This window comes from Genypterus blacodes, unplaced genomic scaffold (assembly GCF_046128005.1).
Source record: "Genypterus blacodes isolate CSIRO-AG114 ecotype Tasmania unplaced genomic scaffold, CSIRO-AGI_Gbla_v1 ptg000015l_1, whole genome shotgun sequence".
NCBI lineage: Eukaryota > Metazoa > Chordata > Actinopteri > Ophidiiformes > Ophidiidae > Genypterus > Genypterus blacodes.
The window spans coordinates 1,185,313-1,207,204 of NW_027466829.1; the positions used below are offsets into that span (position 1 = coordinate 1,185,313).

Below are 21,892 nucleotides of genomic sequence, written 5' to 3' on the forward strand. Positions count from 1 at the left end.
TATTTGAATCTGCTTGCATCATAAAGATAAGTAAAGATTAACAGCAGCCAAATAACATTAAATGTCAATTAACACATAAAAAAAAAAATTCAAACATTGAAATGCAACGACACAAAAGTTTGCCCTTTGTCTTTTATTAATAATAAAAAAATGATTCAGGCCTCCTGCCCACTTTTTTTTTTCGAAATATGGTTAAATTTCATGGAATCTTCAACCGACACCAAAAAAGGGGAAATATTTAGCTCTCTTGTTCCTTTTTTATTTAGCAAGTTATCCAGCTAATATTTATGACATCCCAGTGTCCTGGCTTACAGTTTGCATATTTTCAGTGTTGAACCTAAATCAACAGAAAACCCTGCGTAGAGAGGCTCAGTGAACATGGCCTGAGTTTGGTGCAGGCATGTAAAGCTGCCAGAGTGAGAAACACTGTAGAAGTACAGCATTCCTGCTGTGTGATGGAGGTAAACTCCCACTCTCCTGGAGCACGCAGGAGGAATGTTGGCTCTGTGGAGTTTATTGTGCCAAAACGTACAACCAGAAGGAGAGCAAACTAATTTCCAAGAGAGCTGATTGTGGCCAAAACAGGAATCGTTCCCTAACCCTTTTCTCTTAATGCCTTTGTAGGAAACAGCCACCGCGACAATGCCGCCGTCCCACTCCACCTCCCAGTAGTGGTCTCTGCTCAGGCTGGCTTTGCACAGGGCCTGGTTAAAGACGCTGAATCTGTCCGGGTGATCTGGATGAGCCTGGTCCACGTCCCCCCATGATATCTCTCTGTTTCCATCAGACAGATGAAGACATGCAGCTACTGTGTTTGGATCCACCTCCATGTTGGAGTCTATAGGCCAAGATTCAACATTAATTTAGTAACGTTTTTGTAATAATAATTTATATATGTGTGTGTGTGTGTGTGTGTTTGTAATTAACGTAATGCTTACTTTTATATCGAGTCAGAAGACATTGCCGAGATGTGTGTTCCTCATGCAGCACAGGGATATACGACACTGTGGTGAAAAGAAAAACACACTGATTGTTTTCTCAGGTTTATGCAGAGAGTTATAATGTGCACAACACCAGTTTGCACACTTACTTGTGTTTTTCTCCAGAATGCCAAATAATTTATCCTTTTCTTGTTTGCACATGTCCTTAAGTTTCTGTTTCTGTGCAGAGACGAATTGCGTCATTACAGCAGGGCTTACAGATGAAGCTGGCGATGCAGGGAGATCTCCCAGGGCATGGAAACTCTATACAATCAAAGAAAGCACATTGTATGATTAATAAAACATTTAATGAGTTTAGAGATTGGATGTTGAGCGCAGAATTACACATACAACTACAAACTGCATGGGTGAAGATGGTAGGATTGCATCGTTACCTGAAGAAACTGGAACGGATCCTCCATGACTGAGATCTGACCGAGTTGTCGCTCTCTCCTCATCAGCTCGGACGCTTCACGCTGCAGTTGCGCTGCGTGGCTGCTGGTCCAGTCCAGTCCAGCTTTCTCTGTTTTACCAACTTGCTCTCTCATTTCCTCACACTTCCTCTCCACAGAGCGGACGTATGAATGGATGTGCTCCACACATAATCGCTCAAAGTCATCCAGTGTCTCCCAGGCAGCCTCCTAAAAAATGTATATTAGTCTTGCCCATAGATTGATACATAGATAATGCAGTCACGTAACATACTATACCTTAGAATTACTTAGTTAGAATATTAATTAGAATATGCAGTTTATATAGAAAGTCTTGGGCCTGGTATTCACAAAAGAATCATACTTGGACAGTGTGGCGTAGGTAGATAATGAATGCAAACAAATACACAAACATCTAACAACAAAATGGGGTTCTTGACACAAACACAGAGGATTGTTTGTGTATGACACTCACCCTTATAGAATCTGCACCCAGTCTCAAGTCCTCCATTTTCTTCTCTGAATTCAACCCTCTTTGAACAACTTCCTGTCTATTCCACTCCAGTTGTTTCTGCAGAGAAGAAACAAAGACTAAGTCACAGTTTAAGAGCATCAAACAAATCCATCCTGCAAAATTTCTGCTGATTTACCAGGATTTCACACTTTTCTGTTTCAACAGACACCGTGTCATGGCCTTTGTGTTGGTCCATCGCACACAGCAGACATATACACTGCTGATCGGTGCGACAGTAAACTTCCTGCAGTTTGCCATGATGGTGGCAGATGCGTTCTTTGACAGTTTCAGTGGCCTGAACTAGACAGTGCTTTTTGAGAGGACCCACATCAAAGTGAGGCTTCAAATGAGTCTCACAGTACGAGACCAAGCACACCAGGCAGAACATACAAGCTTTCCTCTTTCTCCCTACACATGCATCACACATTGGCACATCGGTGTCGTTGTCACACTCATCACCAGCTGCGTGTTCACTGCTCTGCTTCCTGGGTTCCTCCAACAGGCCAGCCAGCAGTGTGTTCCTCTTCAGAACAGGCCTGGGGTGGAAGGTTTGTCTGCACTGAGGGCAGCTGTACTGTCCTCCATTGGTATCCTTATTATCCCAGAAGCTGTTGATGCAGTGCATGCAGTAACTGTGTCCACACGCTGTCGTGACCGGATCCACCAGTAACTCTAAACAAATGGAGCAACCGAACAGTTCGTGGTTCACAGCCATTTTCTCTTGACAGTTGGTTTCTTTCTCTCACAGAAGGGAGTGGCTTGTGTTCTCTGTGGGTGGAAGCTCACACTCACATGACTCACTGCCACAGCAAAACAAAGCACACATTACCAGAGTCAAACATTAACTGGAGATAGAAATTGTTAATCAGTCATCAAAGAGTGGCTTGTGGAAATCTTGAGGATAAAATGCAGATCATTTCCTTAAATCAAGAATCTTCTAGATGTAGATTTAGAGTAAATCTTTATTGTGTACAGCGAGCAGTCAAACAAAAAGACGAGAGCAATGACATTTACAAGAAAAACGTTCTGTAATCTCATGTCAAAGAATTTTCTAATGTCAGTTTCTTGATGAGTTGTGCCCTCAGAGGTTTAACTCTTTACTCTAACATGAGCTAAACCAAAAAGGAACAATGTCAACAGTATGAAGTGATTATGCAGATGTTACTTAGTGTCAACACTGTATGGTGCATCCTGTTATGAGGCATGCTACATTTGTTCTTACAGGAAGAAATGTTGATCATTGTACAGAAGCATGAAGAACAGGCAGACTCACAGGTTACAGAAGTGAATTGTGTTATGTGGATTTACTCTTTTCTATAGTGAAGTATTCTGATTATTGATTATTATTGATTGACAGAGAGAAAAGCACTTCCCACATTCCTGACATGGAAGTGAAGTGTTTTCTACTTGGAAATGCATCTGGAATGAGGAGGAACAGTGTGTGATGACTCAAAATTAGGAATAATACAAAAACAAATCTAGAATCACTTAAGGAAAACGAGGAATAACTGCAAAAGAAATTCCAGAAAAACCCTCAAAAAGTCTCTCTAATCCTACAACAACGTGTGAATTTCCTGGAAAATTTCAACCGAATTATTGACTGTAATTTGTTGGCAACCCTGAAAAGTCTGGAATAACATTGAACTCTGGGATGTCACTCAACTATTGGGATTAACCCTGGAAATTATGGAATCATTCCTGAGGTTTTCCCTTTTCCCAGTCAGCTGTGTTTCTAAACTAATGATCCATATAAACTGCATGAATGACATCACTGCACTCTCTTACGCTGGTGAGAGGATCCTAACAGACGCACCTTTGGAGAGCATAAACCCTGCATACAGAGGCTGAGTGAAAGTGGTCTGAACTCTGTGAAGGAGGAGCATCGGGCCTGAACGTGGAACGCTGTAGAAAGACAAACTCCCTGCACTGTGGTTCAGATACACACCTACTGTGGAGGAGCAGCAGTCATGTATTTTAGATCTAACCCCACTGTGCCAGAACACGCAACCTGAATTTGAAAGGGAAAGGCACCAGGACTGATCAGTGTATCCAAACCCTTGCTCATCCAAATCTGGCCCTTTGTAGGAGACGGCGACCTCTACACTTTTACCCACCCACTCCAGCTCCCAGTAACAAACTCCAGTGAGACCTTCAGTGCACAACACTTGATCAAATTTGATGAATCTCTCTGGGTGGGGTGGGTAGCTTACAGCTTTTCTTACCCAGTTTACCTTGCTGTTCCCCTCTGAAAGCAAAAGGTTTTCAAACGCCGTGTTGGGATCAAGAAAGAGCTGACAGGAGTCTGAAAGGAATTAGATTAGATTAGAGATCATTATTAGAGTGAAGCTTCAAGCAGATGTTCTTGTGCCAAACTGACAACTTACACAGAGAAAACTCCTGCCGTGTGTTGGGATCAGAGTCAACTCCAACTAGAAAGACAAAAAAATACACTCAATGCTTTGCCTTATGAACACACATACACACACACACACACACACACACACACACACACACTTTGGAGGGATAAACATCAACAAAATGTCCTGACATTATTTTGAGAACATAATCTTCTTACTTGTCTCAGATATGTCTGCGATGGCCTTGGCGATGTTCTCCAGCTTCTTTCTCATGTTGTTGACGGCCTTCGTCACAAAATCAAACGGACTGTGGAGACGGATGTTGGCACCGGAGGACAACTCAGGTTCTGAACAGTCAAACATGGACCTGCAATTCTGGAGACATTTCAGAGAAACAAAATGAGTAATCCAAATGATCAGTGTGTGTATGTGTGTTTGTTGTGTCTGTTTACCTGCAGGAAATGAATGTGATTGTCTGTCAGTGAAAGTTGCTTCAGATCATCCTCTCTCTTCCTCAGCTCGGAAAGTTCCCTCTCCAGGCGAACCACCAGCGCCTCAGCACGGCTCACTGCTGCTTTCTCCTGAACTCTGATCTGCTCCTTCACAGCCGCACGTCTGCTCTCAGCCATCAGGATCATACTGATGAAGGCTTTCTCACTTTCATCCACTGCAGCACCTCCAGAACTCTGAAAGCAGAAAAAGACAAAGATAATGATGTTGTTGATGATGATGATGTTATTACTGTATATATACGTATGAAATCCAGCAGAAAATGAAAGATTCACCTTCAGCTCTTTCATTTTCTGTCTCAGCTCCCGTAGCAGCTTCTCTTTCACCTGAATTCCATGCTGGTAATGTTGCTTCTTCTTTCCAAATTGTGCCTAAAATCAAACATCATATCATCTACTATGAGACAAATGTGCAAGATTTGTTGTCCTAACAACCTCTGCCACCGTTCTTAAAGTGATTATTCCCACATCATGATCATTTACAACAATGTAAAGGGTTGAAGGTGAAATTATGACCTCTTCAGTTTCAAAGTAAAATAGCTGCAACTGCACTCTAACCAGCATATCTCACTTACTTGTCTCTCTTTCCTCCCTGCTGCGGCTGACACAGTGTCATGACCTTTGTGCTCATCCATCACACACAGCAGACACACACACTGGTCGTCCGTGCGACAGAAGACTTCCAGCACCTTGTTGTGTTTGAGGCAGATGTTCTCTTCCATGGAGACTGAAACATCAACCAGTTTGTGCCTTTTGAATGCAGCGGAGTCATAATGAGGCTGCAGATGAGTGGAACAGTAAGAAGCCAGACACACCAGGCAAGACTTGACGGCTTTAAGCTTTGTCACAGAGCAGAAATCACACTCCACGTCTCCATCTTCAGCCTTCGCTGGAGGGGGACGGGCTTCTGCCTTCTGCGTTTGTTTCTCTATGAGCCCAGCCAGCACTGTGTTCTTGTTCAGGACAGGTCTGCTGGTAAACACTTGCCTGCAATCAGGACACCTGTACACACCACTCTGATCCTGCAGGTCCCAGCAGTCACCAATGCAGTCATTGCAGAAGGTGTGACCACACTGAAGGGTCACAGGACTCTTCAGTACTTCCAAGCATATTGAGCAAGATAACGGATCCGGCTCTTTGGAACGTGCCTCTGCCATCTTGATGACATTAACTTTCGTTTTCTAAGAAACCGAAAGCAACCATATCCTTATATACAGTATAGAGCCCCCTAAAGGTCAGAGGGGGAACTATTCTTAATCACATCTTCTTGCTACTGGGATGCAGATCATTTTCCTGGAGAAACCGAACCAAACAAGTTTTATGACAAAAGTTAAGCAAAGCTTGTTTCTTTTGAGATTTTATTTCAACTTTAAGTATTCAGACAGTGAAACCTCTCTTCTATATTACTCACCCATTTATGTCTGTGAAATTAGTAACTGGTTAAGACAATAACAACAGCTTGATGCTCTCCCACTTAATTCAGCTCATGGAAATTGCAGTAGGCTTCTGTTATGACGAATTCTTCAAGTGCAGTATACAGTAGATATGCAGTTTTAGAGCCCCATCAACTGGCATAACGGTGTAACTGCTGTTTAGTTCAAAAGCACGCCACGGTCTCTCTCTCTCTTTCTGAATAAACAGCACATAGACGGTAAAGTATAAAATGAATATATAAAATTTGAAAATTGTGCATGTTCAAACAAAGTGCTTAACTTAAAAACACTTAAACTTAAATAAAATAATGGGAGCAAAAGCTTGAATTTTCCCATTTAGCTGAGGCTGTGTGAAATGAAGGAGAGCTCGACACAGAGAATTTCAAGCTCAACATGCAACAAGAAATGAAATAAATTTAATGAAAATAAAGTAATTTAAATGTAATTTAATTTAATAAAAAATGCGAAAAGTGATCGGTGGGCCATTGAAAAGCGCAGCTGGCCGGATGTGGCCCGCGGGCCGTAGGATTTCACCCTTCCTCTAAGTCTTTCGCGCGAGAATCAGGAGGGCCGCGAGAATTTCTTTGGTTTCTATGGAGACACGGAGAGCCTTTATTCGAGAGGCGACTCCACTGTGTTTCTCCTCCTTCTTGCTCATGTCTGTGCTGCGTTCTCTGCGTTTGTTTACACAATGGACATACCAGAGACCATCAGAAAGCGTTTAGACGACTTCACCAGGAATGTGTTATTTGACCCAAATCGAACTCTGCCGGGTATAAAAGAACAGGACGTTGCTTTGGCACCCGGTAAATTGACAACACAGCTAACACGCTAGCATTGACTAGAGGCGCTTGTAAACATGGGACAGACTGTTACGTTTATGTTTGATAGTCATCTAAACTGAACCTGAGCTTGATGTCTTCACTCTCTGACCCCTTTTTCATCGCTGATTGTGTCCTCAGCCAGTCGGGTTCTATCCAATCTGCCCCTCCAGATGTCTCTGTTCTTCAACATGTGGTTCTTCCCCCTGTGGTGGATCAGTGAAACTACGATGCTACAGCTGAAGGTGACACAAACGAGGAGGGAAACATTCACCAGGGTGGGTCAATACTGTACTGTACTAAAGTAAACACAAAAACAGTTACTAAAATAATGATGTCAGCAGAGTTAGAGGGGGAATTAAATGTGTCATCTTTGCAGGATTCTGTTGTAATTGTCTGTTTTCGTCATCAGTATCCTGTGCTGCCGGACTACTACAAGTTCATCCTTGTCACAGTTCTCATCTTGATGTCTGTGATCGAGGCTATTAGACTCTATCTTGGTTATGCTGGGAACCTGCAAGAAAAGGTGTCGTATGCAGTCACAGAGACACAAAGATAGGGATGTTTGTTCAGCATAAATGCATAAACAGGACATGTTGAGCTGTTTCAATCATCGCTTATTGTGTTTATTCACGGAAGGTTCCAGAGCTGGCTGGTTTCTGGCTGTTGAGCATCCTGCTGCAGCTTCCATTAATCCTGTTTCAGCTTTTTAATGAAACGATCCTCATACAGCCCCTGGAGAGAGCTGTCCACATAGTTATGGCCATGTTTTTACTAACACAGGTAAGCTTTAGCTCCTCTTAGCAGAGCATATGAGTTATTCAGGAGGTTTGTTTATGTGTTTTCAGCTTTGTTTATATCTCGGTTGCAGGCTCTCTCTGGTTTCGTGGCTCTGCGTGAGATGGTCCGACACACACAAAGTCAATTCCATCTCCGACAGTTTGAATTCTGACGCTCCGACTTGTGTGTGATATCTGATCACTTGCTGTCTTAAGTGAATAAGTGGGATATTTATTTACAGCCAAATGGTTGAAGAAATGAAAGCTCTATATTTGGATGATGTATATAATTTTATTTCACACGGTTCTGCTATTTTTACAGTTTTGTAAATAAATAAAATCTTCACAGAACACATCCTGTTTATCATCTATTATTGTAATCTACTAAGTCATTTAGTTTTCCAGATATTAGCACCTTATAGAATATAAACCAGCAAATCATTGTCAATACTACAGTTTTACCAGAGTTTTTATATCTGTTACCTGCTGAAGTGAAAGCAGCTATCTTGTTCTCCATACAGTAGCCAGAGTGCATTTGTCTCTATCATACATCTGGTGGCCTATAGGGGGGCAGACTGTGGCGGTCTTTTGCCGACTCCCTTCCTGCGAGCTGCACTTCCTTGGCTTTCTCTCCCACTTTGCTCCCAGAGGCTGATGTCCTTAGCCTGAACAAGCTTCTGAAGCTTTCCGAGAACGTCACTCTGAAGAGATGCAGGGTCTGGAGTGAGGAGGCCTGAAGTCATGGGCCGTGGGAGAATAATGCCCACATCTCTGTTCTCATCTTCTTCTCCTTTCTCCTTGCATAGTCTGAAGAGGGGACGGGAACAGACGAGTAGAAGTGTATAACTGCAACACCCACCTTGTCTTGACAGTATAGAGGAAACAACAAATGACTTCACCTTCTTGCTCGTAGGTTGGAGGCCTTCGGCACAGGCAGGAAAACGTCCCCGTCTGGTTCAGTTTCTCTCAGGGGTGAAATCTCCCTCAGCAATGACAAACCCACTAAATAAATGATAGGGGGGAGAGTAAGAGTGATATTAATAATAGAATCCTTCATCTAATATCCCCCTAAAAAATAATTTCATCATACAGAACGTCTCATATCTATTTTGGTCTGCAACCTTGTGCATCATCTTCTTTCCGCTCTTCACTCTGGTGTTTGGTGTTTGTAGAGGAGTTTGTACGTGACGTGCAGCTGGACTCCGGCAGGATGTAGTGCGAGAACCTTCTGTCCAAGTAAAGATTCTGGGTGTTGATCTTGTCGTTGGCGAAGCCTGAGATCAGACACTTTGAGGGAACAATGGCTGGTACGGGCCTAAAGTACCTGAAGGAGTGAGACCTGCTACAAAACAAGAGAGAGCGGCAAGCGTTTGAACACGAACTGTACGTCAAGGATCAACAATTGATTTAAGTTGCAAATTGTATTCTGATTTGACCTGTGTGGAGCTGTGAGAGAAGCTGCCAACCTTCCTGAAAGAGAGACAGAGGTGTCACTACAAGAGAACAAACCCAGATCAGACAGAACTGGAGGTATGGTGGGTGCAGACCAAACCTCTGACGATTTTATAGGAGACAAAGGACTGCAGGGGCCTGTTGCAGTGCAGCTGGGTGGAACCTAAACCTTCTGGTGGAAGGAGGGCGCGTAGGTGCAGCAGCTGAGAGGAGCAGTTACACCTTCCTGTGTCCATGCTCAAGTCTTCTGTGAAGGCAGAAGCCAAGCATGCTGTCAGTTAGAGGCCTCAGTAAATTGACCTCGCGTGGTGCTTAACAGGCATGAATGTTTTCTGCTTTGTATGACAGGGGCCTCTTCTGTATTTGGAAGTATGAGGGGAAACAAGAGTGATTAAAAGCTACAAAGACATTTTTAAAAAACTGTATATGCATTACCAATGTGTGGTGAAGCAGGTGAGAATATGCTGAAGTGTGGACATCCTTTAGCCCTGTGGCTCAGGTATGCAGACATCCTGGATTCCACGCTTTCCTTCTAAAAATGGAGAATATATTCAGAGGTGATAACAATAACAAAGCCTTCAATTAAAATCAAACGGCTTATTTCTCCCTTTCTTGGTCCTTTGTGCGGTGGTCTCCCTGACTTACTTTAACAGGCTGAGCGCCCTGCCACAGGGTCACATGACTGAGCCCTCCAAGTTGAGTGGTGTCGGGAGGAATCACCGCTTGATTCACCAGGTTCTTCCCCTTCACCAGAAAGGAAAACAGTTACATCATTGATTTCTTTTCCCTCTGGCTCTTTGATTGGATCTCACTCCTTCATACCTGCTGTCTTTTCCTGAGTCTCGTCACGGTCTTCTCTTGTACGCTCATTTTAATAGTGTTGCCATGGGACAAGTTGGGCTCCTACAAACACCATTCACTGATTAGCTTTGTTATAAATGAACACTAAATTCATCATTAGAGTGCAGTCGCTTTTGGTCTCTTACAACATTCTTGACGCTGCCGTTCACCTCCTTTTGCTCTGTGCTGTCTGTCCCTCTCTCCTGTCGCAGCCTGTCTCTGTCTTTGCGAGTCCTCAGGCGTTTCTTCTTCTTCTTCAACACAGGTTGCTATTGAAACATAATTCACAACCGATTTGAACTGATAGAAGGCAAATCACTAAGATGTTGCAAAAGTACTTCAAGACAGGACAGGCTTGTGTCAGCATACCTCTGGTTGGACCGGGTCTGCTGGCTGCTTCAGTAAATGTACTGGGAGTCCATCAGAGTCGGTGCTATTAGAACCACTGGTGCTGTGAAGGGAGAAGAAATTCAAGAAACTTCACATAAATGTGTTAATTGTTCGTCATGTGTCGTAATACCGGGAGATTGTTTTATATCATTAAACTAATAATGAGTAGTAAAAGAGCAACACCTGGTTTCTAGGTCAGAGACAGAGATGTTACAATCTGTGCCCAGATCTTTGCCAAGTCGCTCCCTGACTTCCTTCCTCATTGCAGCTGCCAGCTCTGTCAAACAGTAAGTGGTCTGACAGAGATCACAGAGGGGGGTCAAATAAAAAGAAGGGTTTTAGAATTGGAGACTCTTTTCATTACCCTGCACTATCGAATGTCTAATTTCCATTAGAATGTTGAATCACCTTTGTTGGATCAGGGTCACAGTAGTCCAGCAGTGTGTCACAAAAGCAGAAGCCCAGGGACTTCAGGTCTTGAGTGGTAAAATGTGTTCCTCTCTTGTCACCTGGTATGTAAACAGATATCAATAAATGCAATCCCACGCAAATAAATACACATTTATAAAGTCTAAACTCACCCAGCGTGGAGCCTCCAAAGGTGGCCTCCATAGTGTAGCTGTTCCTGATGCCAAGCCTCCACATGGCGATACGCCCTGTTCCTTCTTTGCTCTTCTGCACTCGGAATTTACAGCTCTGGAAGGAGAACTGAGGAAGAGTCTGATTCAGTCATCTTCAGCCTGCAGAGGTGAACAGGATTCATAGATGCTGTTTGTAAATTCAAACCAAATTACCTTACTACTGGCATTCTTGCTCATCATTAGAGGAAAGACTCTCTCGTGAAGCTTCAGTGCAGCTTCACCTTTGTTGTTACAGCCGTACATGAAGACGTTGTTTTTACGGTTGTGGCCATGAAAGTCACAGTAAAGAACAACGTCTGTCTCTACCATCAGCCTGGGGAAAGAAGGAGAAGAAGATAACGTAAAGCCAATTTGACAGTTTATGTTTTGTCCTTGTGTCTATGTGTGTGTGTCCTGGGTCACCTTTCCACCATGTTGCGGGTGTGCCACACACATGGAAAGGAATCTTTAAGTATGGTCTTGTAATTCCTGTTCAGGTCCCTGCCGGCCAGAGAGCAGCGGTAGTTACCAACAACCACACCGTCTGGGTTCAGCATTGGCACCACCTGCAGGACCGGAGAGGAAGGAGAGGATGAAAATGAGAAAACGGGCAAAATCAAACTCAGAAAGGAATGGTGAGGTAATGATGTGTAATAGTAAACACTCTGGCCTTCCTCACACCTTAAAAACAAAAGTGTCCCTGAGCAGCTTCGCATCATTTGAGTCTCCGAGCAGAAAGTCTAGGAAACCTTCCATCATCCAGGACCCGTTAGTTTCCCCAGGGTGCACTCGGGCGGTTACAACCACAGCTTTCTTCGTCTTGCCTTCCACACAGCTGCCTCCGCATGACGTTACTGTCAACACGAACACCGAGTTCCCAGCGAGGCTGCGGCACAACACTCGCAGTTTACAGTAGGACGTGACTGCCGGGTTGGAGGAAACGTGCCTCAGGTAGTGCTGCAGGCGGGAATAGGTGTAGGGGTAGCAGTGGGCCAGGTAGCAGGTGTCTGAGCCATAAGGGAAGTGAAGAGTCCAGGTGAGGGAGTGCAACACCACGCCGCCATTGTTGTCCTTTGTAGTCTGATAGGAGAAAGAGATGAGGCCGCAACAATTATTATGAAAGCAACACTCAGATTACATTTATCATCTTTATATAATAATATCCAACAGACACTTGCCTGATTTGAGTTGCGGAAGTATTTGATGTCTGAGCCGGTGCGATGCCATCCGACACCATTCTCCGTGGCGGCCCTCTCAGAGTAGAGGAGTGGCCTCATACCCTTAGAATACAGGCTGCTGCTCTTCATTAAGTTGACTATAGTGAAGCGGTAGGTGGTTCCAGCCTTCATCTTTCTCACTCTGAAGTAAAACCACTGCGTGTACTTGCTGGTGTACATGTCCGTGCTTAGAGTGAGCTCATAATCAAAGGCGCCCCTGGATGAGGTAAAGGAGGAACATGCAAGGGGAGGAATGAGAGTAATGTCACCTAGAAGCACAGAAAATAACTAACAGGAATGTCAGTTTTAGCTGTAAGAAGCAGATGTTATAGCAGATGGAATGGCTCATGGTGAGATCAGGCTTGGAGACTCACACTTGCACGGCCTTCTGAAGGTTCCCACTCTCAAAGCGTGACTCAAACTCCAGAGTGAGGTCCCTCTGATGGACGTCACAGGGGACGGCAGGCTTAATAGGCCCCCTGCTTCCCCCGACACGAGAGCAGGTGAAATAGGGGCACTTAAGAGCTTAACAGGGAAGAACGGAAAAGAAAATGAGTCAAAATCAAACTTGAACATTACATTTCTTACAGTAGTCGGCTGGATCTACAGGCTAGAAAATTACCATGACCAATTTCACACTGAATGAAAACTCCTGAGCTGCACGATGGCAAATCCTAATCCCCATGATCTACTAAAACATGAATAACACAACAAGTAATCTGTGCAATACTGAGAAAGACAAAACTCAGAATATGTTTAGAATAATGTATCTACAGAAGACACCGTGAAAACACAATGTTCTGCATGTTGTACAGACTGGAGGTGCTTCTGTTTCAAAGTTACCCTGATCAATGCAGTAAACCACAGTCCCGCTCTCCCCTCCTGCTGACATGGGTGCTGTCTCTTGTCCTGTGGGCTGGTAGAAGGGTTCTGCCTCTGGAGGCTCCCATTCTGAAAGGCAACATTGATGAGAGGATGTGAAACAAAGCTACACAGACTCACAAAGATGTATTTTAGGTTAGATGTGGATTATCAGAAACGTTTCATCTACCAGGCCCACGCTGGCTTACATACCTATGTGATGGATGACGTCACTGATGACCTCACACTCTATAGGCCAGCGTGGGCAGAGCACAGAGGGGAAGTTGACCAAATCCAGTGGCTCCCTAAGCCTCAAAATGGGTCGTCCACCATCAAAGTCTACCAGCAGCTGCCTGGTACGCAGAGCCTGGCTCAGGTGTGTGGGCACTGGGGAGGAACATGAACCAAGCAGCCTCTCGGATCAAATCTACAGCCTAATAATTCACATTAATTTCAGGCTTCTAACTTTTCATGATACCTCCTTGTACTTCATACAACCATAACCCATCAATCGATCAGATTGAAACAAATCTGACTGATAACCACACAAACAATTTCCGTTCCATTTAATCAACATCAGTTATGAAGATGCATCCGAGGAGATCAAACTGTATCTTACACTGCCGCCTCTCTGCTAAGTTCTCTTTTTCTGTGTTGAAGTTGTTGGAGGTAGGATTGTTCTCCTGGTAGACACGATTCCACCAGTTCCTCACAGCGGAAACTGCTGAGTTAGAGGTTTTCTCTGCCTGAGGAGGAATATATGAATCAGGGAGTTCTCAAACCCTCAGGGTTCAGGAGTAGGGGTGACCTTATGACCTTTCCTTAGCTAAATTATTTAGCTAAATAGCGTAAATTTTGAACCATGTTAATGATTCTATTTGGTATTTACCACTTACACCACGTCATGCTGAATGCTTTAATACTCGGTATTCTATCTATGGAAAAAGAGATAGCATCTTAACAGACTTACGGGAGAAGAAGCTGTGATGGCGGGAGGCGGTGGATCCCTCATTGGCATCTTCGTTTGTCCTCTTGAGATGAACGTCAAGCTTCTACATTTATATTAATAATAGATATATTGGACTGGATTTAATGTCAATTTTCAGCGCAGCACTCGTCTCCTTTAGTTTATTTTCTGTTTTAATACACCTTTGTATCGCCAAAACTTCACAGGACCTGCCTACGTGTTGCTAGCAAACACTCTCGTTAGCTTTACTTGGCTACATGGTATCACTCCGCTCTTAAACTGTATTTTTCAAAAGTTATAAACCTGAACTCACCACTTTCACTCATCCATATTACTTTGAAGCCACTTTGTAAGCGACGGCAACAGAAAGAGAGAGAGCAGAGGTACGTAGAAATTTTAGAAGGACGAGCTTGCCAAAGTAGCAACAGAATGCACCAACATGTTGGTTGCCATGGAGACGCCCGAGGCACAAATGTGTTAGACCCCACAGGAAACACAAATCCAACAATGACCTCACCTTTAGAACACATTAAAGCACAAGATGACTTTGGAAAAAACGGTTTAATAATTTTTACAAAATGTACAACTTCACTGACATTCACTCTCCCCCGCCATTAAGCAACATTTTATTTACACGGATGTAAAAATGCCCCATAAAATGGAGAAAACCTCTAAACAGTCGTCTATACAACATCTCTGATAAATCCTGCCTGAAAAAAAAACAGAAAAGAAGACTTGGCACGTTTACATTTGCGATTACTGTCAACAAAAACAAGAAAAAAGACTCGAAGATTCAAACCCCCCTGATGAATGGCCTGCCATCTAAGGTCGTCTGAATGTCAAGAGAATGGTGATGAAAATAAATGGTTAAGAGGTGAATTAACCTAGAATAAAAAGGCTCCACCGGGTTTTAAAATGCTGCACGTGCCACAGTGACTCCGGCGAGATGTTACGTGCTGCTCATCATTTTCCTTTTCTTCAGTCGGTCCCTCCAGTCGGCAGGGAGGGCTTCAAAGTTGGCGTTCTTTGAAGCTTTTCCCCTGGGGAATTGAAAACAAATGAGATGTCAGTAAGAAGCCGAGAGCAAAGGCTGCGGAGAAGAATGTAGACTATTTGCATAGCGACTCACGTGACGAGCTGCTGTTGCTTCCACTCCTCGATGCCTTTCTTGTTGAGCTGATCCCTGTCCTCGTCGCTGGAGCTGCTCTTCTCTTCTTCGTCCAGCTCTTTCTGGATGTTCTGCCACTTCTTCACCAGAGAGGGCATTTTGGTCTTACTCTTCTTCAACTACAGCGACAAGGAGGAGTGATGTGTACAGAGCGTTAAAAAATAATAATACTACAGACTCATAATATGCCACAGAAAATTGTCAACCCCCAGGTTGGGCACATGACACCTTTAATACCAACCTTCTCCTTTTTCAGTTTTTTGGTCTTGTCGGTGGGCAGAGCTTTTGCGCCGAGGGAGTCCAAAGGGATCTGTGATGACGGCAGCGGTGGTTGAGGGGGCAGAGCCGGGGCAGGTGGAGCAGGTGGTGGCGGGGTTTCGGGGGGAGCCAAAGGGGCGGCGACCGCTGGTACACCCCAGTAGGCATTTACTGCCATTACAGGTGCTGCAGACAAAGAATAACAGGCATTATTGGGTATAAAGATACATGCTGCTACCAATTATAATTGACATTGACAATTTTCTTAGCATTTCTCTAATGACCTTAAGTAATACTATTCTTGAGCCATTTGTATATGTAGAACTGTGTGTTAACAGTTGGTTCTGTGAGTCTAAATACTGTGTGGGTAACAAATGGAAACAAATGTGTGGCGTATTTGTTCTTCAGTGCAGTCATGTTAAACGTGGAACAGAAGATGTCAGCAGAGGCCCAGAATCGGCTCATTTTGGACTATGTGCAATGGCATTTCTACAGATGAACACAGCGTTTCCTGCACACATTGCAGTGACATCATGAGGGTTCTCACCTGCACTGGCAGTGGGCTGGGTGTAGAGAATGGCACTGCTGCCGATGGTAATGGTTTTACTCAGCTGGCCGGCTTTACGTTTCTGACCCTTTCCCATCAGGCCTGAAGCCTCCACGACCTGTTTGAAAGAAAAGGAGTATCACTTAAAGCTGCCACACAGAACGAACACACAACTCTGAGGGGTGTTAGCCAAACCCGACTAATGATCGCTACATACCTTCGTGCCGGCGCTTGGAGGTAAAGGAGGTCTACCGCTGCCGTCGTCCTCAGTTCCAGGAGCTGGAGGTTCTCCGTCATCATCGTCCATCTCCATCTCCACCTCCATGATTTCTCCATCGCTGTCAGGGGGGGGAGGAGGCGGAGGCGGCGAGCCTGGGGGTAAAGGGGGAGGTGGGGGGTAGTCGGAAGGCGGGGGCGGACTGTCGGGAAGAGGTGGCTGCGATGGGGACCAGATTGATGATGATGCACTGGGCTGAGGAGGTTCTGGTGGAGGAGCAGGGGTATGTGTAGATGATCCTGTAGGAGAGGAGAGCATGTTGATGCTTCATGTACAACTTACAATAGGAAATAAATTCACACAATCTATCCCCGAGTACAAATCTGCTTCACTAAAGTCATCAGAGACGAAATGGACATGCAGACCGTACACCAGGTCTGAGACAGAGTAGTAGTGGGCTGACCTGTGACCCCGTCGGCAGATACAGTTTTGGTGTCTCCTTGGCCGGATGTCTGCGTTTGAGTAGCTTGGGCGCCTTTCGGATCTTCCTTTTCCTCCTCTGCTGGGAAATCCCACTGCGACGCACCGGTCCGGTCGTTCACATAGAAATACCGCCTGTGCTCTCTAAAGAGTGGGACAACAGAGATAGAGGACAGGCGTCTCAACAGCCGGCCCCGCAACTGGCTGAGAGGCACAATACCCTGGGACAGTTGGGCAAGGGAGTGGTCAAAATCGGCCACAGTTGTATGATGTTGTATGAGTGGCCACTTTAGCCACCCAGGAGATGGGCCTAATTGCAATGTGATTATGGATGTGGTTAGGGAACCCACCTTGCTTTCAAAAACAAACCAAACCAAAACAAATCATCTCTAGGTCCTGAAAGTAGCATTCAGCAGCTCACACCATGGTTGTCACAAATGATCCAATATTGACAACCATTCCCTCCCAGACATAGGAAGGCGTCCAGGAGGAAGCATCAACAACCACAGGTTTCACAGTAACACAGAAGCTTTTACATTTTCTCTCATATATTAAATACAGGAAGACATATGAAATAGAGTTGGTCTGACCTGCTGGATTCCCGTCCTCGCTCCGTCTTCACCTTTTATTAGTCGAGTGTGACGCTCGTTGTTTCCGGGGTATCACTGTGTCTGCATTGCGTTCGGGTGTAGTCCTGTAAAGTGCAAAGCTTTCCCACGCAACCAACCTTCCTACCATAACCCTCCCAACCCCTGATTTGACTCAAAACCAGTCCTACAAATGCCCTCACAAAAATGGCTCAAGAGTCTGCTTTACAGGGACAGGACGTCCAGAGGCAGAGTGCCAGGATTGCATCACAGAAACCTGTAGAGTCTGTTTCTGGCATGTACTCTGATCCACTTGTACAGGTTAAGCTTCTTCCCCAAGTCATCTTACATTGTATGCAACCTTGGCACTGAGGGCTGTGTAGTCACATGGTACGACTGTTTGAGGAGGGGGGCGAGGGAGTTTAGAGATGTGAAAGGTAAGGAGCGCGTACCTGTCCCAGTGGCAGGACCAGCCTTTAGGGGTGGCGTTAAGTTCGTAATATTTTATGTGTTCGGCAGCTTCTTGCAGCCTGCGTCGCAGATAGACACCATTCAGTGCGCCCTCCCTCCAGTCGGCGATCCGCGTCTGGAAAATACAGAGAGAAGACAGCGGGGACAGCGGAGAGAGAGAACGAGGACAGGAGAAGGAAAAGATGGATTAGTATCACAGAAGAGTAATCGCAATGTTTCCAGGGTGACACCTTGTGATGAATTAAAATGAGAATCTTAAATATTAAATACCACCGCGTGGCAAATGTGCAAAATGGTACGGAATTAAATTATGCATTAAATATTGTAAGTCACACAGGGACACACACTATGACTGGAAGCTGGGTTAGCGCGGCTTAAGAAAGCGAAACCATCTTCTTACCTCCGTTTGTAGCAGAAGCAGCTGAAAGTTTGAGATTGCCTTTTTGTTTATCCCGAGGAATTCCATCTTGCTGGTTAAGGTGTTTGCCAGTTCTCCGATCTGAAACTACATTTTTATTCAACATGAAACATCTGTCTCATAACCGCCATCGTCACAAGTGATATAATAATAATTGTTACCTTAAGCTCAGGAGTTTCCACCACCTCTTCTTTTACAACAACCTTTGGAACAGTCTCCTTCTCGACATTGTCCGTTTCCTTATCCTCTCCTTCCACGGCATTCTCTGCAACTTCAGGAACTACTGCAAAACCAAGAAGAAGCATAATTATTACCAATATCGAGGGAGAAAGAAACTTTGGCTACTACAAAACCAGACTTTATAAACTAAAAAGAAAGCATGTGGTCATTTGGACTCACCTGTGTCTGTGCTCTCCTGAACATCTGACCCTCTACTGTTACAGTCGGGGCTGGCAGCGTTGGGGAAGGCCGTCTTCCACCTTCTTTTCTTCAGCTGAAGGCCCCGAGAGGTTTCTTGGCTCGTCTCAGAACAAGGACTGGAGCCCCCTGCACTGCCGTCGCCCTCCTCCAGGGCTCGCAGTTCAGCCTAAGAGTGTTATACAAGTTAGAGATGCAGTACGTCACCAATGTTGTGTGCCAAGTCACATCTATGGCACAAACACCCACCTTTTTCCTCTCTAAAGCCAGTTCCAGCTCCATTGTATCTTCCTCTGTCTCTTCCTCCGCAGCAGAGTTCTCCTCTGACTGATTCTTGGTGGGAGGATCCTTCTGGACAGCGGGGGTCGAGTCTGGGTCACGCAGGGGGGTACAGGGAGATCCTGGAAGGCGAGCAACCTCTCCATCTGAATCCACACTGTTGTCTGTGGTCTCCTCCAGGCCTTTGATCAACCTTTTCCTCCACTTGTCCTCCGCCTCCTTCACCTCAGGGGGAATCAGCGGGCCAAGCAGGGAGGCGGCCACCCCACGATGCTCCTCCTCTTCACTTGTGAGGCCTACGACGCTCTCCATCACCTCCTGTCAGGAAGGAAATAGCACTGGTTACATATTAAATCACTGTTTTTGAGCTGTGCACCACAGATTCAACCTCATTTTAATTTGTCTGCGACTACGAATTCAAACTTGCCTTCGGTTTAGCCTCTTTCACGGAAGTTGGGGCTGCAGCAGGCGCAGTATTTTCCTCTGCATAACAAGCTGTATGTGCAGTACCGTTGCCATTGACACTGGAACTGGAAGAATACAATGGAACAGATGCAAGTCAACTTACAGCCAAGTGTTTACTAAAAACAGATAGTGTACATAACAGGCTACAACAACACCAAAATAGTGAAAGTGTCTCGGCCTTTCACCTGTTGGCATACTGGCCCAGGTTTTGCATCTGGTCAGCCAAATAGTGGGGCAGCTCCCAGGCCACCTCATTGGTCAGTGTGTTCCAGTAATAGTAGCAGCCTGAGTTGTCGTCCCAGACTTCCTGCCAGTCTCCCATCTCAACACCCGCTGGAATAAAAGGAAAGGCACGTACAGGAGACACTTCAGAGCGACTCATGGCACATTACAACCAACCGATGAGGGTAATTCAATTTTCCTGACAAAGTTTTATTCATTTACACTAAGCCCTGAATGAATATTACAGGTTAATAGTAATGAAAGTAGAAACTAAACAACTTTGGCATGCATTTCAACAGAATTGTAAAAGTGTGTTGCGGTGTAAAACAAAACGTGTTGCTTATGAGTTAACTTAGTTCATCATTATAGGGTCTTGAAAATGAGCTGGGTGACAATCAGAGAGTCAATGAGGAACGTTCGATTTTCAACATGGCACAGTTACCTCCAGCTAATGAGTACTGAGTGTTGTACTGAAACTCAGCCGCTGTGCTCTGCTGATCCGATCCCTCGCGGGCGGCGGGCTGCTGAGCGTTCGCATCAGGTTTGGGTGGGGTGCTGGTCGCTGCTGCATCATCTGAACTCGGCTGGGTGGTGATTGCATCAATTTCCTACGACAATCAAGAAAAATATTAATTGATTGGTTTTTTTTAACCATTTTCTTCATTTTCCATACCAGAACATTGGCCACACACACACACACAACATGTCATTACTACATTACTGGAGCAGAAAGGAACTAAGGGGCGGCTTTCCTCGTCACCTGTGTACAGCTGGCTGTGAGCAAACACAGGTTGAGGAAGGCGGATGTCAACACGCTCGTTCTCAACCCCGACCTCTGTCAATGATTAGTGCCAAAGCCAGACTGACAGGGATTTCCCTTCTGACAATGTGAAGGGAAGCGCATCGTCGCTGTCACGGGGCGGCTGTGACAACATGATGTCATTCTGGGCGATGCTTGGGCGTGTCTTTTCATGTCTCCTCAACCGTAAATTGTGATACCATTCATAATGCCCTTATGACGGTGTTCTTCCTTCCATTCAAATCACCCACTGTATATTATTTATTTCAGTAACATAAATAAAATTTCTAAATTATAAATCCTCCTAGCCCCTGAACAAAGTTTTTGGCAAGTTTGGAGATGATCGGACAAACGGGGCTCATTGCAGATCAACACAAACATCGCCACAAACGTACAAATGCTCACACACACTGTTAACTATTAAATAACATGTATTCAGCATCCAGTAATCAAAACAGTCATAAAAAAACACTTCGTACTTACAGCCATGAAATTCGCCAGTGTGCTGTCAATGTCTGTAGATTTGTTCAACTGAGGCTTGACATCAGCTTCCTCGTCATCACTGTCTTCATAGGCCCCGAGCAGGGACAAACCCTCTACATGCGGAACCAGGGAGAGTTTGGTTAGGTCACGATACGGTCTCACACACGCGGACACACATGTGGAAAACAAACACGGACACAAACACTTACCCGTGGCCCTCACGGCGGGAGTCTTCATCTGTGCACTTCTTTCTCTCAATAATCTCAGTCCATCACCTTCCTGTTCGTCTGTAAATCACATCAGCAACATGATTTAGACTCAACAGCTTATTAATTTACAAAAAAACTATATTCTAAAACCCCACAAGTAAACAATCCGTCGCGGCCAGCCAAGCACGCAAAGCTACAGAAAACTAGCTGACGGTGGTTGGTGTGTATACGATAGCTTAGCAACCTCTATAGCCGCTAAATACAATATAACTGATTATGAATGCCGTTCACCGCGTAGTCAGCCTTCATAATTATTGGTGGGTTAATTGTAACGATTATTACGCGCTAGAAATGTTGTAATACACGTAATGGTCTTAATGTTTCGGTTTTAGCTTTAGCTGGTTAACCGTAGCTTTAGCAGTTAGCTCGCTGCCAACAATCCACCCAGAGAATGCGGTCAAGCATTTACCGTCGGATCCCGATGGCGCCTCTTCTCTCTCGCCGGTGGCCCCAACGCGTAGTCCGGGAGGTGAAAGCTGTAGGATCGTTCGCCGACCCGCTGCTCCTCCGGTTACCCGACTTTTCTTCCCCATCCTTGGCGTTGTTGCTTGGCCGTCGTTGAGCCAAAATGCGCCGCCGACGAGGGATGATGAAGCTAGCACAAAAGAAGACGAACACTTCCGGGTCACACGTCCCATATC

The 21,892-nt window shown here is 45.0% G+C and overlaps 4 protein-coding genes across 5 annotated transcripts; 1 reads left to right on the forward strand and 3 right to left on the reverse strand.

The window, feature by feature from the left end:
- Positions 1-192: 192 nt before the first annotated feature.
- On the reverse strand, positions 193-5,986 carry LOC142988366 (uncharacterized). The gene is made up of 14 exons (XM_076137514.1): positions 5,367-5,986; positions 5,068-5,163; positions 4,735-4,968; positions 4,501-4,657; positions 4,310-4,354; positions 3,711-4,227; positions 3,033-3,037; positions 2,718-2,725; positions 2,062-2,664; positions 1,887-1,982; positions 1,376-1,621; positions 1,091-1,244; positions 939-1,004; positions 193-838 (listed from the first exon to the last, which is right to left on the reverse strand). The coding sequence occupies exons 1-14, from the start codon at positions 5,946-5,948 to the stop codon at positions 309-311; spliced, it is 3,339 nt and encodes a 1,112-aa protein (XP_075993629.1). The 5' UTR covers positions 5,949-5,986; the 3' UTR covers positions 193-308.
- A 790-nt stretch (positions 5,987-6,776) lies between these two features.
- tmem17 (transmembrane protein 17) lies at positions 6,777-8,166 on the forward strand. Its single transcript, XM_076139320.1, has 5 exons — positions 6,777-7,030; positions 7,187-7,290; positions 7,458-7,571; positions 7,685-7,828; positions 7,917-8,166. Exons 1-5 carry the CDS (start codon positions 6,916-6,918, stop codon positions 7,995-7,997), a joined length of 558 nt encoding a protein of 185 aa, XP_075995435.1. The 5' UTR covers positions 6,777-6,915; the 3' UTR covers positions 7,998-8,166.
- Positions 8,167-8,222: 56 nt separating this feature from the next.
- Positions 8,223-14,222, reverse strand: agbl2 (AGBL carboxypeptidase 2). Its single transcript, XM_076137528.1, has 22 exons — positions 14,175-14,222; positions 13,824-13,950; positions 13,418-13,591; positions 13,187-13,294; positions 12,718-12,868; positions 12,305-12,560; positions 11,808-12,206; positions 11,550-11,692; positions 11,301-11,460; positions 11,088-11,214; positions 10,915-11,015; positions 10,690-10,802; positions 10,486-10,567; positions 10,263-10,385; positions 10,099-10,179; positions 9,922-10,020; positions 9,712-9,808; positions 9,377-9,523; positions 9,261-9,294; positions 8,946-9,163; positions 8,724-8,826; positions 8,223-8,631 (listed from the first exon to the last, which is right to left on the reverse strand). The coding sequence occupies exons 1-22, from the start codon at positions 14,220-14,222 to the stop codon at positions 8,385-8,387; spliced, it is 3,138 nt and encodes a 1,045-aa protein (XP_075993643.1). The 3' UTR covers positions 8,223-8,384.
- Positions 14,223-14,717: 495 nt separating this feature from the next.
- fnbp4 (formin binding protein 4) lies at positions 14,718-21,869 on the reverse strand. Of its 2 annotated transcripts, none has more exons than XM_076170972.1 (17): positions 21,661-21,869; positions 21,192-21,269; positions 20,983-21,095; positions 20,143-20,308; positions 19,664-19,811; positions 19,441-19,543; positions 18,984-19,331; positions 18,717-18,903; positions 18,479-18,597; positions 18,300-18,404; positions 17,881-18,014; positions 16,825-16,985; positions 16,362-16,660; positions 16,145-16,262; positions 15,581-15,783; positions 15,301-15,458; positions 14,718-15,211 (listed from the first exon to the last, which is right to left on the reverse strand). In XM_076170972.1, exons 1-17 carry the CDS (start codon positions 21,782-21,784, stop codon positions 15,121-15,123), a joined length of 2,655 nt encoding a protein of 884 aa, XP_076027087.1. In that variant the 5' UTR covers positions 21,785-21,869; the 3' UTR covers positions 14,718-15,120. The 2 variants fall into 2 exon arrangements, with proteins under 2 accessions (XP_076027087.1, XP_076027079.1); XM_076170964.1 differs by having other exon boundaries at positions 18,479-18,600.
- Between the last annotated feature and the right edge of the window lie 23 nt (positions 21,870-21,892).